General features: G+C 34.3%; 1 protein-coding gene across 1 annotated transcript in view; it reads right to left on the bottom strand.

Annotated features, from left to right (window-relative positions):
• Positions 1–13,786, bottom strand: part of LOC123558016 (protocadherin-like protein) — a 62,391-nt gene that overhangs the window by 35,432 nt on the left and 13,173 nt on the right. Inside the window, exons 11-19 of the mRNA XM_053544398.1 lie at positions 13,111–13,236; positions 12,499–12,669; positions 11,407–11,549; positions 8,703–8,898; positions 3,831–3,992; positions 3,373–3,516; positions 1,250–1,381; positions 640–822; positions 26–213 (exon numbers count right to left, since the gene is read on the bottom strand). Of these exons, the coding sequence (XP_053400373.1) occupies positions 26–213; positions 640–822; positions 1,250–1,381; positions 3,373–3,516; positions 3,831–3,992; positions 8,703–8,898; positions 11,407–11,549; positions 12,499–12,669; positions 13,111–13,236 (1,445 nt within the window). The remainder of the gene's footprint in view (positions 1–25; positions 214–639; positions 823–1,249; positions 1,382–3,372; positions 3,517–3,830; positions 3,993–8,702; positions 8,899–11,406; positions 11,550–12,498; positions 12,670–13,110; positions 13,237–13,786) is intronic.

Raw genomic sequence — 13,786 nt, 5'->3', positions numbered from 1 at the left:
ATATACTCCAGTTGGTTTCACTTACATCTTCTTCTATGGTAGCATAAGTTGTCTCAGTCAATGTTAGTGAAGGAGCTTCGTTAACATCCAGCACGGACAGGCTGAGATATTTATCCTCTAAACCAGGTAAATAGGCATCTCTAACGCGGAATAAAAACTCGTAATGGTTTAGCGTCTCATAGTCAAGTGATTCTTGCAAAGTTAGAACTCCAGCTGAAAATTACATAGAAGAAATATATCAAGTAGATAATAATGGTGTACAATTTTCTAGCAAAAAGACAGCATCAGTTTTATCATTGAAATTATCTTGTTATATGGTGCACAATGTTCTAAAATTGTATGAATTACCATCGATGTCAATAGGTCTAGTATCTTTGTGTATGGTTCCGTATTATCTTGGAACAATGGTGTACAATTTGCTGGCAAAATGTGCATAAATTACCAAAAAGTTATTATATGCTATTCTGTCAAAAAAGAAATGGATAATTTACCTCGGTATAATTTTAGTTTTTATCTTACATTTTTACAGTATTGTTAAATTTATTCAGCTAGGAGAATGCTTATGAACTAGTGTAGTTGTGGAAAAATGCAGCTTTCTTTTCTTGCATTTATATAAATATCTCTGAATAAATACATTACTATTTGCATCAAGGGAGAATGCTGAACTGGAGGTTTTTGGATACACAACCATGGAGAATGTGTAAACATCCAGTACGTCCGGATCTTCTACAGTCACATTAAACAGCGTGGCTCCAATAGTGGTATTCTCATAAAAACTTACACTACTAGGTAAGTTGTCCAGTACTGGATTTGTTTTGGATGCTACAAAATCATACAATGCAAAGAAAATTATCATTTTTGTTATATCTTTTTTTTTCTTTCTTCGGTCTCCATGCTTTGATGCAAATAAAGACATAATTTTGAATTTTGATAGATAACACATTAATTTAGCCTACCTTTATAGTTGCATTTGGTTACATTCATTGATTTTGGTTATACTTAATGCTTACATATTTCAGCATGACATGAATAAATATAGGAGTTTAAAAAATAGAGCTCTTCTATAATATAAGCATTCCCTGGGACTCTCGTTCCTTTCCATGTACAAACAATAAATGACCTGACAAGTACAGAGGAATAGAATATTAAGTATTTTGATAACCAGTATAAAAACAGTTACTGTAGCTGTTTCATAGACTTCAAATAAAAGGCCTGAAATTCACGGAAAGGTTCAAACTATACTACTTACATGAAATATTGACATTGAGGGTTTCGCAGACTGTATGATTGTGAGCACTATCTTCTATACACAATGTCACATTGTACATTTCCCCTTCTTCGTCTGGAATTCTAACATTCCTCCTTAGTGACACAACGCCATCTACAGATATATGTTTAACCTATTTAAAATCTGGAAAGCTAAGTTTATGGCCGTAGTGTGGACAGCCGAGTTGCAATTACGTTTTAGTACATAGTATGTGCATATTCCATAAAACCTAAAACAATGGCGACACGAACATTTTGCATTCCACTTGTATTAACACGTTTTGTTGTAAGGTCGGCCAATGTCCTAGTTTTACAACATGGAACATAACAAATTCATAATCATTGATATAAGCTGACCTAAAGGACACTCTAGCTGTGGTAGGGTCATTGTTTCCAACTATACTGAACAAAACGTAAATTTCGCCAATTAATTCTTTGGTTGTATCGTAAAACTTATTTTCTTGAAATTAAACTTTCCTTTAGCATAATATGTAATCAATAACATTTCAAACTTTTAACAAAATCAATGTCAACATAAAAGCTACTTATTCTACGACTATAAAACATTTTTGTAAAGTCACAAATATACACTAATATTTCTAGAATATACAAACTAGCGGAAAAGGCTATGAGAGACGAACAAAATAACGTCACTGTCGTGCCACATAGTTAAAGATTATTTGATTATTTATTTGAAAATTATCAACTCTAAAACTTTTTAAAATGAGGTGCGCTAGAAATATTTTGAAATCTTTTGTGTTAATTCATATTTTGAAATTTTGACAACTTGATTTTCTTAATACATGTATATACTTCTTTAAAAAAGCCTTTAAGTACATGCGGATGAGCTGTTTTGTCACCGTAGTTATAGCTTATATTTCCCCGTTCTAATTATGTATTTGAATACTAGAGACATCAAAACAATGAAACTTGTACCAAATAACAATTTTAATCTATTTAGTGTGAAGAACCTATTTATAACTATTTTGTCGTATTTACAGTCACGTCGACATAATTTAGGCCCTATGACGAGATTTCTATCTTTTATTGATGACAGAAGTTCTTAGTTGACCATCAAAGCATTTTGCTGAGGCACTGGCGTGCACCTGAGCAGAACATCAGACCTTTGAATACCAAGCTGGATTGCTTCCTCACGTGAATAATTCTACACCCCAAGTGATGTTTCGAACCCATATCTGTTAGGAGCAAGTAATTTCATGTAAGCGACCTTAATTACTTGGCCACATGCGCCCCTGTTATAACTTTAAGGTAAACGTATCAATATCACTTCCATTGTCATGTGATAATTAACAATGTAATGACAACTTGTTCATTGCCAGATGTGACTTCAAGGTATTTTGAAATATGGATGCATATTTTAATTTAGGTATTTACATTGTGGAACACACCACTAAGGAGGGTAAGTTTGATTATTCTTTTTATTTAAGGTAATAAAAAACATTCATAGAATTAATGGCAGATCCAATATGGTACAGTGGCCGCCACCATCCCTGCTAAAAAAATCCGGCGTACAAACATTTATTTAAATTAAGATAATAGTAGGTTCAATCAATCTTTTCTGCTCGCTTCGCTCACAAATATAAACCATTATAAAAGTATTATCTATAATAGCCCAAGTAGTGTGATCGCACTACAATCAAAGCAAGAACCTACCACATTGCTTTATTGAAATTTTACAAGTTTAAATGATGACATTGTGAATCGTCATGCTCAAACTTACATCACAAAACATTTGAGATGTAGATATTACTTGCCAAAACTTTATCTAGTAGGACGTCCCATACCATCTTAAACTAAGTCCCCATCCCCTCCACTTTATCTACAATTCTGCATCCGCTTCTGAGGATTTTTAGATTTACCTCTCAATTCAAAAATAGTATACATACCATTGACCTTTTATTTATAACTTATTATCATTAAGATTGATCATTTGAATCAGTTGAGTAACTGCTTTTATTTTAAGGTATTAACAAGTGAGTATAAATAATAAAACGTTTCGGAGCAAAGAAATTAAGAATACGGCCTGAAGTTGTGCTATAAATAGATCTATTGAAAGTTGATTACGACATAGTAAAACACTGATACCTGACAAACACTGTAGCGGGACGAAATTGTTCGTTACACTACACGAATACACAAGTGGATCATTCTCATTGTCTGATGTTTGTAGAGTAAATATGACGTCACCATCTCCTACGGTAATCGGATCTACGTTGATGACTTTTCCAGCTAGCGTTTCATAAATATGATATGTATCAGATTGTTTTTGAACTTTCTTAATTTTGTCGATATTTGCAATTTATGTATTGACAAAACCATTATAATAGGTAAATATGTGATTTATTTGATTTTCGCAAAAATATACAGTTAAACAATTTCTTCAACATTTTATGTAGATCAGATCAGTATGTTTTCTGCAAAATTATTTTGGATCTTATGTAAAGACTTACAATGAGACACGCAGACCTTTGTAACTTTTTTTTATTCTAACAATACAAAATCGAGAAAATATCAGAAGCAAGATGCTAGGTTGAAATATTTACCATTTAGGTTATCCATTGTTGGTACCTGGTTCTCAAGTATGCTCACCGTAGCAGTAGCTGTATCAGAAGAACCATAATTATCTTCACAAACAACCACTACTATATATGTGTCTGCTACGTCATAATCAAATCCTGGTCCCTCTTTGCTCACTAACTCATAAACTGAAAGTATTTTATAGATCTATTAAATTCATTCATATCTGACAAGTTCGAAGAAGAACTTACGGCTTTAAAATTCAAAAGTAATTAAAAACACTTCTGCATGGATGTAGTTTACAAACTTCGTAAGACTTTGGATCATGGTAAGGGCCTTATTTGCATACCATGCATTCTGTTGCGTTTACGTGTGTAAGGAATTCACCTAGTGGGGGATACTTTTATTTATACAAAGGCGGGCCGGTGGTCTAGTGGTAACATGCTTGACTGTCAATCCAGAGGCCTGGGGTTCGAATTCCGGTCCAGGCACTGGAAATTTCTGAGATGCTCTTGAGTGTCTCCCACCTAACTAGAGGCCTGTACTGGTTCTTCCCGGGAAAGACGGCTTCGCATATATCGGTGCTATACACCAGACATGTTAAAGAACTAGACTGTATTTTCGAAACGAGCTAGGCTAAGTTAGCCGGTCACGTCTTATCTGAAAAGTTCTCTCTATCTGTTCTGCGGGCATTATCTCATTCTGTCCCTCTGGTCAGATCGCTCTGTGTCTGTACTAGTAGAGGATGATTTCGCGCCCTGTGTGGCTGCAGTTGCTATATGTAAAGCGCCTTTGAACGTGTTTATTATAACAAGGGCGCTATTAAATAATAATATTTAATTATAATAATAATTTAGATTTACACAATCCAGCGTCTTTAGAACACAGAATGCGGCGGTAGTAGTAGAGGGAGTAAGAGTGGATTAAGGTGCACACGATAAACGGGTTTAAGCTCCCCATTGGTGCTTTTGCCACTGCCTCGTCCAAGGCGGTGCCCGATTGTGTGCTTTTTGTCTTAAAGGTCCACTACTAAAACCCAAACGAGTATTATATGAAAACCAGAGTTTGTAACTGAGACTTCCTATTTACTGAAAATATGACCCACTGCATCGGATCTAAACAAATAGTCATGAATATGTTCAAGAATAACTAACAAATAAATAAAAAATGTTGCCTATGTCAAACCGAAAGTATGTTTTCCGACTGCTTACGAATCCGTCGCGCATCTTAGGATTTTATCGGAAGAATCCACCGAAACGAGGCTATGATTTATAAATAGATGCAAAATATATTATATACTAAAGGACAATGAAAAAGCACGCCCGCAGTATATGCATTTTATTACATGAAAACGAAACACTAACGACTCCATCAGATACATATCATAACTTTATTACAAAACGCAAATTTAACAACTGAAAATAATTCAAAATGTTTAAAATCAAATGTACACCAGTCCATCGAAGTACCTAAGGTGAATCCCAAAATCACACTTTTTCATCACAGTAATGCAAACTTAACAAAGGCAAAAAACAAAACAAAATAAAAATCCAAAACAAAGTCACTCATAAATGTCTATTCGTAATGTCACCGTCGGGATCTTTAGAAACGACAATGTCCTCCATCAGCGTCTCTTACAGATGTACATCGTCGCCTCATGTACCTTACTAGGGTGCGGATAGTCGCCTGTGGAATCTGACGCCATTCGGCCTGTTGTGCAACCCGAAGTCCTTGTACGTCACGAATGTTTTGTCTCTTCCGAATCCGCTGCTTTAAATGGTCCCAAAGGTGTTCAATTGGGTTTAAGTCTGCAGACATGGATGGCCAGTTAGCAAGAAGCTGTACCCCGTTTTGTTGGAGAAAATTCAAGGATACTCTCGCCACGTGCGGTCTTGCGTTGTCCTGCATGAATAACGTCCCAGGATGCTGCTGAACGAATGGAACCAGGACAGGCTGTAGGACGGTATTAATTTTCATAATTTTGGTATCTAAATGACCGCAATGCATTCGGTTTTATGAAACTGTGAAAAAATATTTATAAGAAAAATATTTTCCTTGTTAAAATGCAATAATCCCGACCGTGCGTTTTCATTGTCCTTAAGTATATGACCAAACGATAGTGATTTTTACAAACTTAGCACAGGGAATTCAACATTTTTGTAACTCACAAAAACTTCATGAAAATCATTCTTACAATACAGGTAATATACAGCTATACTACAAGTTTTCGGGAGGACAATTCAGGCCCTTTCCGAATAAAAGTGTTTTCACAAATCTGCAAACTTTTTCAATTAATCTCTTTTCAGCATAGTTTTAACAATATAAATAAATAACTATCTTACACTGCAGAAACAAAATGTGATTGAAATTTACCTAAATACACTGATTTATGAGCATATGGCTACATTAATTTAATAAGATTTTAGAAATTAAACACAATGTCTTGGCCTAATATATGTCACTGTCAATTTTAAACTTAAATTTTTTACATCTCATAATTTTCGTGCAAGTCGTGCAAGTCCTGTATAATTACCATCATGGAAATACAGTTATTTGTCGCGCGTCTTTAAACGGATATTCGTGTGAAACAATTTTAAAATCACATGATCCCGAAGAATTTCCGACCGATTACGGAAAAGCGATAAACACGAAAGTAGGACAAAATGACCACCCCTGTCATTCTGAGTTTGTTTCTCTGTACATGTGTTATTTTCAAGGGAATATTGCACGGCTATCGTAATGTTTAGTGGTATATTTCAAAATGTGTAGTCTTTTTTTAAAGATTAGTGTCTATTCATTTGTCTTTATTTTGCACCTTTTAATGTTTTCCTTTGTCTGTATGTGTCAGGGGCATCGGAATATATTTGATATTAGGGCCGCGAGGGGGGGGGGGGGGGGGCATCCCCCCCCTGTAAGGCGGGTATGGGGGATTTTCCCCTGGAAACATTTAAAAAAAAACAGGATCATAAATGGCGAGATCTGGTGCATTTTAGGGGTACTGAATCCCATCTCAAGTCTCCAGTATTTTCTTACTATTTACTTATTTGATACCCTTGTGTCGTCAACCCTTAATTATTGCGCCGAGGTGTGGGGCCACCATGCCCGACCAGACGTTGAGACTGTACATACTAAATTTTGTAGAAAAATCCTGTGTGTTAAACGCTCCACAAACGTAGATGCTCTTTATGGAGAATTAGGAAGAACACCAATGAGTATTCAGAGAAAAATACTTTTAATTAAATACTGGATAAAAATACAAACTCTAGACAATCAGTCAATATTATTTAAAGTATATAAAATGTTGAAGAACGATGCTGAGGCAGGTGACACTTACAACGGCAGTAATTGGGCCCACAAAGTTAAAACTATCCTTGATGACCACGGTTTAACCTACATTTGGCAAAACCAGTTTAATATGCTTATTAATTTCAATACAATAAAACAAAGAATAATAGATCTGTATAACCAACAGTGGTACTCCTCAATTAATAACTCTCCTCGTCTTGAAACGTATTGTTTATTTAAGCAAGAATTTAAAGTAGAAAATTATCTTGACATTATACAAGAGCCTAAATTCAGAATATCATTTACGAAATTCCGGACATCATCCCATGACTTAGCAATAGAACGCGGGCGTTACAACAATGTATCAAGGAACGAAAGAATTTGTACATATTAATAATCGAAAATGAATATCATTTTCTTCTAATTTGTCCTAGACTTAGAGGTCTTAGAGTTAAATATTTAAAACGTTATTATTATACTTGGCCCACCAAACAAAAGTTTATCAACCTACTAACAGTAACTAATCGGAAAATTATACAGAACTTGAGTAAATTTATATATTATGCCAATCTGACACGAAACTAAGATCCCTTTTCCAATATCCACAAACATCTATGCTCTTTTGCAAAAAATGTATATTGTTTAAGAAATCCATGTCTCCTTCTGTATTTAATGTATTGTGTTGCTATAAATGTGTGTAACATGTTTAATGCAATAAATATATTGAATTAAAAAAATTGAATTTACATGACTATAAGCAAAATAAAGTTTAATAAACTCTTATCAGAATTAATAAAGCGTAACGCAATACAAAGAATGCATGTATGTTTTTTTTATTTATTTAATGTCCTGAACAATAATTTTTCGGGTAAAAACAATTTATGTAATAAATTCCTTACATCTTAGCGGTGTGATAATCTTAACATTTACCTCTTTCATTAAATAAAAACATGGTAATTATTTTTCTGAATTTTTTAAGTTAATACCTTAGATCTTTGCGGCGGGTATAGTTTAAACGTACCATTAACTAAAGACATGCCAATTAAAAACATGCTGATTTGTTTATGCGTAATTAAGTCCAATCACGGACACGTGTGTATGACTTCAATTAACACCCCCAGATCGTGTCACCATCACCACAGTAACACATTACTCTGGACAGCATGTATTGTTTAACGCGAAGCAAAATTTAGCATACTATACAAAATAATAGGTTCGCGGATCTGCGACCCCAACTTATGAATTTACAAAAAATCGTTTTTGGGCACTTCCGACCCCTGTGTGTTTGTCTATGTGTGTTGATCTTGTGCTCGTCCGCGTGCTGTGGATTCCACATTTAGAAGGCTCCTTCATTCTGTTTTATGTTTCCGACATACGCCTTACCATGGCGATGTTTGCATGTTTTCGTAAATAACGTAGATAGATCAGGTAAAACAGATAAATAAGATAGCCAGGCCAAAGAAATAAATAATAGTTCAAGTCGTTTATATTTACATTTTCTACGTGTTTAGTTTAACAACTGTGATTTATTTTAGCATGTTTTACCTTATGTTTTATAAAAGGATTTATCTTATATTATCTGGTGGGATGAATTTAAGAACAAATATGCTCACCATTCGAACGAGTGTTTGTTTCCACAGCGAAGAATATGCTGTTATTTGCTGGTGTTGATGCGGCATTGTCTACCTCGCACGTGACCCCGTCATTAGTGTTGTTATCTGATGTTGCTATGGTGACAAGTGTCACAGACGCTTGCTCGTCCTCATGAATATCAACATTAACACTTCCCATGTTGTCGATAGATATATTCTGAACGATAAAACAGAAAATGAACTGTCCGGTATATAAAATACTCGTATCAAATCTAGAACACGTTTTAACAAACTTTTCAAGAAATATATCGACATATATTGCCTTTACATTAAAATAAAAATATGTAATATATACTTATATATTGTTTCAAAAATACAACTTGTATTTAACAAATAAATATGAACAGGCAGAAAAATGTTCCGTATTGTTCATTTTGTATTGTACTACTTTCATTTTATATGCATGAACTGACACAGTCCTACAAATAGCGCACATGAAAACTTCACTCATTTGTATTTTAACATCGACAAACATTTAAAGGACCATTTATTAAGAAAACAACAATCATGAAGGTTGTAGTATAAAGATTCATTATAAAAGTAGCTAGATCTGAGAGTTTGTATTCGGTTCTCGTTGATTTTGCAATGCGGGATCAAGCTCGGCGCACAGATCAAGTTACTGTTATAATAACCCTATTGTATCAACTTTCATACAGATAAATTTTCAATCCACTGAACCAGTCATGAAAATGAATAATGCGTTGGAGTTTGAGTATTATTCCTCTTTTCTCTGTCTTTGAACAGAATGTTAGATACCTGATAACATGGATGAATAAAATACGTTTACCGTGATGTTACTACTGTTTGCAGATCAAATTGCCCCTTCAACTTTTTTCAAATCGATAGAGTTGCACGTTTACGTCACAAAAACTGTGAAGCTGAAGCTATTTTTGGAGTAACCCTGACAGGTTATCCCGTCCTCATCCACAGTAAATTATTCATTCACCTTATCGTGAAGCTTTTTTTCTTTATCTTGACGTCACACAAAGCGCGCGCTCTGACTCTATCTTTGAAGTATCGCCGTACTTGCATACATTGTAAAATGCAATAAGGGGATAATGGATTTGTTTTAAAAAGTAGAATATAGAATTTTTCAACTACGTTCAAATGAAAACAGCGTTTTTTGTTTGTTATAACCATTATTATCGACGAAATTTCCAACCACGCAAGGTAGATTCTATACAAAGTTTTATAGAAAGGTATCATTGAACCTTCAAGCTACGTAACACTTGTAGATCTAATTGTCATATCAATAAAAACTGATTTATTTGATATTCAAACTTTTGCAGAGTCTTCTGTAGCTTAACTATCGCAAATCTATCTCCATTATAGATCTAGTTTTTTATTTTTTTATTTTATTTTTTGGTGGGGTTTACGTGTAGATATCTACGTGAATTATCTACTATTTATTTGAAGTCGTTTAAACACTATTTCAGTTATTTACATACAGGCAGTTGATAAGCACTGCCTTCGTTCATGAAAAGAACCAGTTATAGACTCACATAAGTCAAAATAATTCGATGTTAAGTTTGTTTTATATTTGTGACAGTCACTCGAAAATGACCAAAATAATTGAGGATAAATAACAGCACACCGTCATTGTAAACTTACTGGTTTTATCACTTGCACTTTATGTGTAACGTTACTCGTGTTACGAGGAATTGAATCGTGTAAGTTTTATTTGAATTTATCTCATATTCGCAACAAAATCAGCATTTAAACCCAATTCTAGCGATGACAATTTCTTTCGAGTGGAAAAAATAACTCGTAACTTTTTCCTAGGATCACGTCAAGTTAGTTAGACTAAGACTCACATATTCCATAAGAAATTGCCGACTTGTTTTCAACTAAAGAGTCATGGTCGGTTCCGGGATTCGAACTTATGTCCTTCAATCAATGATGAGCGAATCCAACAACTCGAGTCAGGCACGTTTTATAATTATAGTGAAAACTAAACACGAGATACATTATTTAAAAGAAAATTCTGCAAGGTACTGAAATTTAGGCAGAAAAAGGCCTGTAATGTATAAGAGAGTGTCTTTTTTACACATCCAGCTACTGCACTGCGGCAAGATTCAGTGCAGATTTGATTTGGTACATCTGTTACAATCCGGTTAAACACCCGTTCCAACAGTATTTATGAGTATTTAAATCATCATTTCTCGGTGGTACAGCCAATGTAAACAAGTTCATTCAGTATTTTTACTCGTATCGGAAAGGCGGAGTTACCTGTATAGACGAGATCCAAAAATAGCTTCTTTTGTGACGTAAAGGTACAAGTCTATCGATTTAAGAAAAGGCGAAAGGGCAAATTGATCTGCAAACAGTAGTAATTACGTATGTATGTTCAGAAGCGGCAAGTGATTGCTCTAATCATTTATTGCTCTTCCAACAATGATGCTGTAGTTATATCGGTAACATTATTTTAGACCGCCTTACGTCTGTTTGGGTTTGCTTACACACAGTTCAAAATGAATGATAATAAATACATACTTATGATACTATAGCGCCCATACTAAAACAAATTGGTATATGTGACTTTAACAATTGATTCTATGTTTTAGACCGCCTTACGTCTGGTTATTTCCACTTGTAAAGTTAAAAATGAATCATAATAGATAAGACTAGTGCTAGTGTGGCAATAATGTTGTACAATTATACATACAAAGTTGGTATATGTGACTTCAACACTGAGAGCACAGGCTGCATGAGCGCAAGCAGCGGTGTCGTAAACTTTCGCAACCATAGAGTAACTGGTAGAGCCAGGAGGACTCCTTGCTTCTAAGGCTGCTGCTGATGTTACAATGCCTACAAAAGGAGTTTGACTGTGATAGTACATAGCAGCATGTTTATCTGGATGATATTTTGTTACATGTCAACGTAAATGTTGATTAAAATTTTGCAATGTTTTGTATGTTTACTTTCTTTTTAACTTTGGCTTATTCAGAGACACTGCTAAGTGAATCATTCAGATTAAGTAATTGTTTAAGGTAGTTCTGCACATTTGATAAACCGGAAGTGATGGCATAACGTCATTTTTTCCGGAAAACGTAGAATAAAGACTGGATTTGGCCTACGGAAATGAAAATCATTTTATGGATTAATCGCAACCTGTGAGTAAATTTATTACAGTGGCTCTGTTGCTACATTTCTTAAGTCGAAATATGATATTAAAACATAACACACGTTAAATATTTCAAAATAATGTCTTACAATTAGCTTTAAATGTCCGGTTTACTTTAACCATGGTCAAATATTCTCAAAAATAAGCACGTGGACCTATACCTTTTATTTCATCAAATCATAGGCCATGTCTTTATTTACAATTGTGAGAAGTTTCATCAAAATCTACATTGTAGAAAAATTTCTATACACGAAAATGTTATGAAAGTTATGATTTTCCCATAGACTCCCATTATGAAGTATTGCGTGAGGTCCCTATTTTTCAAATCAGTCTAGCAAAAAGTCAAACACACGACCCTATCTTTTTTATTTGCTGAATTTTCTAGGTATATTCTGAAGTTTTGAAAAATCAGAGTTTAATCAAATTCTACATTGTAGAAACAATTTCGATCAAAACGTGTAGAACTACCTTAAATAGCTGGTTTTTATCTTACTTTGTCAAATATGCTGCATCAGATCAGTACGCTAAGGTCAAGGGAAGCAAGAAAACATTAAAATAATTTCAAAATAAAAACATTAATTGTCCTGCGCGTTTTTAACCAAACGTTTAGCTGTTACTATTTATTATATGTACCTGTCAGCGGATCCACAGAAAACAGATTAGAATATTCGGATGTTATGCTGTAAGTAAGTGACGTGTATCCACTTCCGGTTACATCTATTTGGAATAGCTCGCCGCCTATGGCAAACTGATCGGTAACTGTTGTTGAGTTATGGCTACATACTGGTGTAGGTCCACAATAATCTGAAAATGATTGCACAACGACTATAATGAAAGTTATTATATTCAAAGGCAGTTTGTATGTCGAAATAACATTTTTTTGAAAGACAAATTTTGGTTTTAAGTTAAAAAGGTGTTAAATCCGTTTTGATTTTGTTTTTTATAAAGCTTTACTCGATAGGTAACACTAAAATGCTACAAATTTATCCATCCTTATTTTGTTACTGTAGTATGCTTGCTATAAAAGTCTCATTCTCAATACCTGGGAAGTAATTAAAGCTGAGAAATTTTGTAACATGTGAAGTAATGTTACGTGAAAAATAATGTAATCTGACATAAAGAGAAGTTTATTTGTAAAAGAATTCAACATGTGATGTGATTCTCTCTCTCTCTCTCTCTCTCTCTCTCGCCCCCCCCCCCCCCCCCCCACCCCCCCTCTCTCTAAACGTTTTATAAGAACTTTACCTCGGATATAAATGTTAAAACTAGAGCAAACCATGTTTCTTCTTTCTCGGCCACAAAAAGATACAGCAAATGTGTTATTTGTTTGGTTCCATTGGAAACTAGTGGCTGTCACATTACACGGATTATCTGAAATATACACATTAGATAGGTTTACAACACACTACTTTAAAAATAATGAGCTTCATTTGAAGTCTATGTTTTGAAAAGATTTGAACGTCATCATTTATAATAATGATTTTGAAATTGGAAGGTTAGCTACAAATGTTTCTGTGGATATCAGGTAGGTCAGTTGTTCCAGGTGGAAACGAAGCAACGGCAAAATATGTTTTTTTTTCAAAGTTGGGATTACAATTCTAACCAAGTCCATAAAGTCCTTTAACTTATGACTGACGTAGGCTGCTTTATACCAGCGACATGCATCGCAGAGTAACTTTTATGTATCTGTATATTTTCCATACTAAAACGAACAAGGTGATATTTAAAGTATTTCTTTGTATCCAGTAACAGTTCCGCTCCACGCATGCGTATTACTTAAGATTGGAACGAGTTTAATAGTATGGAGGATAATGCATGTAGCAATGTTTAAGGTCGAATTTGTTGCAGCTAGGCGCTATAACGTGGATTCAGAACTTTGCCTCATCTAAAATAACTTCCTTTCATGTCGTTTTCTTCACGG

This window comes from Mercenaria mercenaria, chromosome 5 (genome assembly GCF_021730395.1).
Source record: "Mercenaria mercenaria strain notata chromosome 5, MADL_Memer_1, whole genome shotgun sequence".
Classification (NCBI taxonomy): Eukaryota; Metazoa; Mollusca; class Bivalvia; order Venerida; family Veneridae; genus Mercenaria; species Mercenaria mercenaria.
The sequence above is the reverse complement of the archived record's forward strand: the minus strand, read 5'-3'. Positions and strand labels throughout refer to the sequence as shown.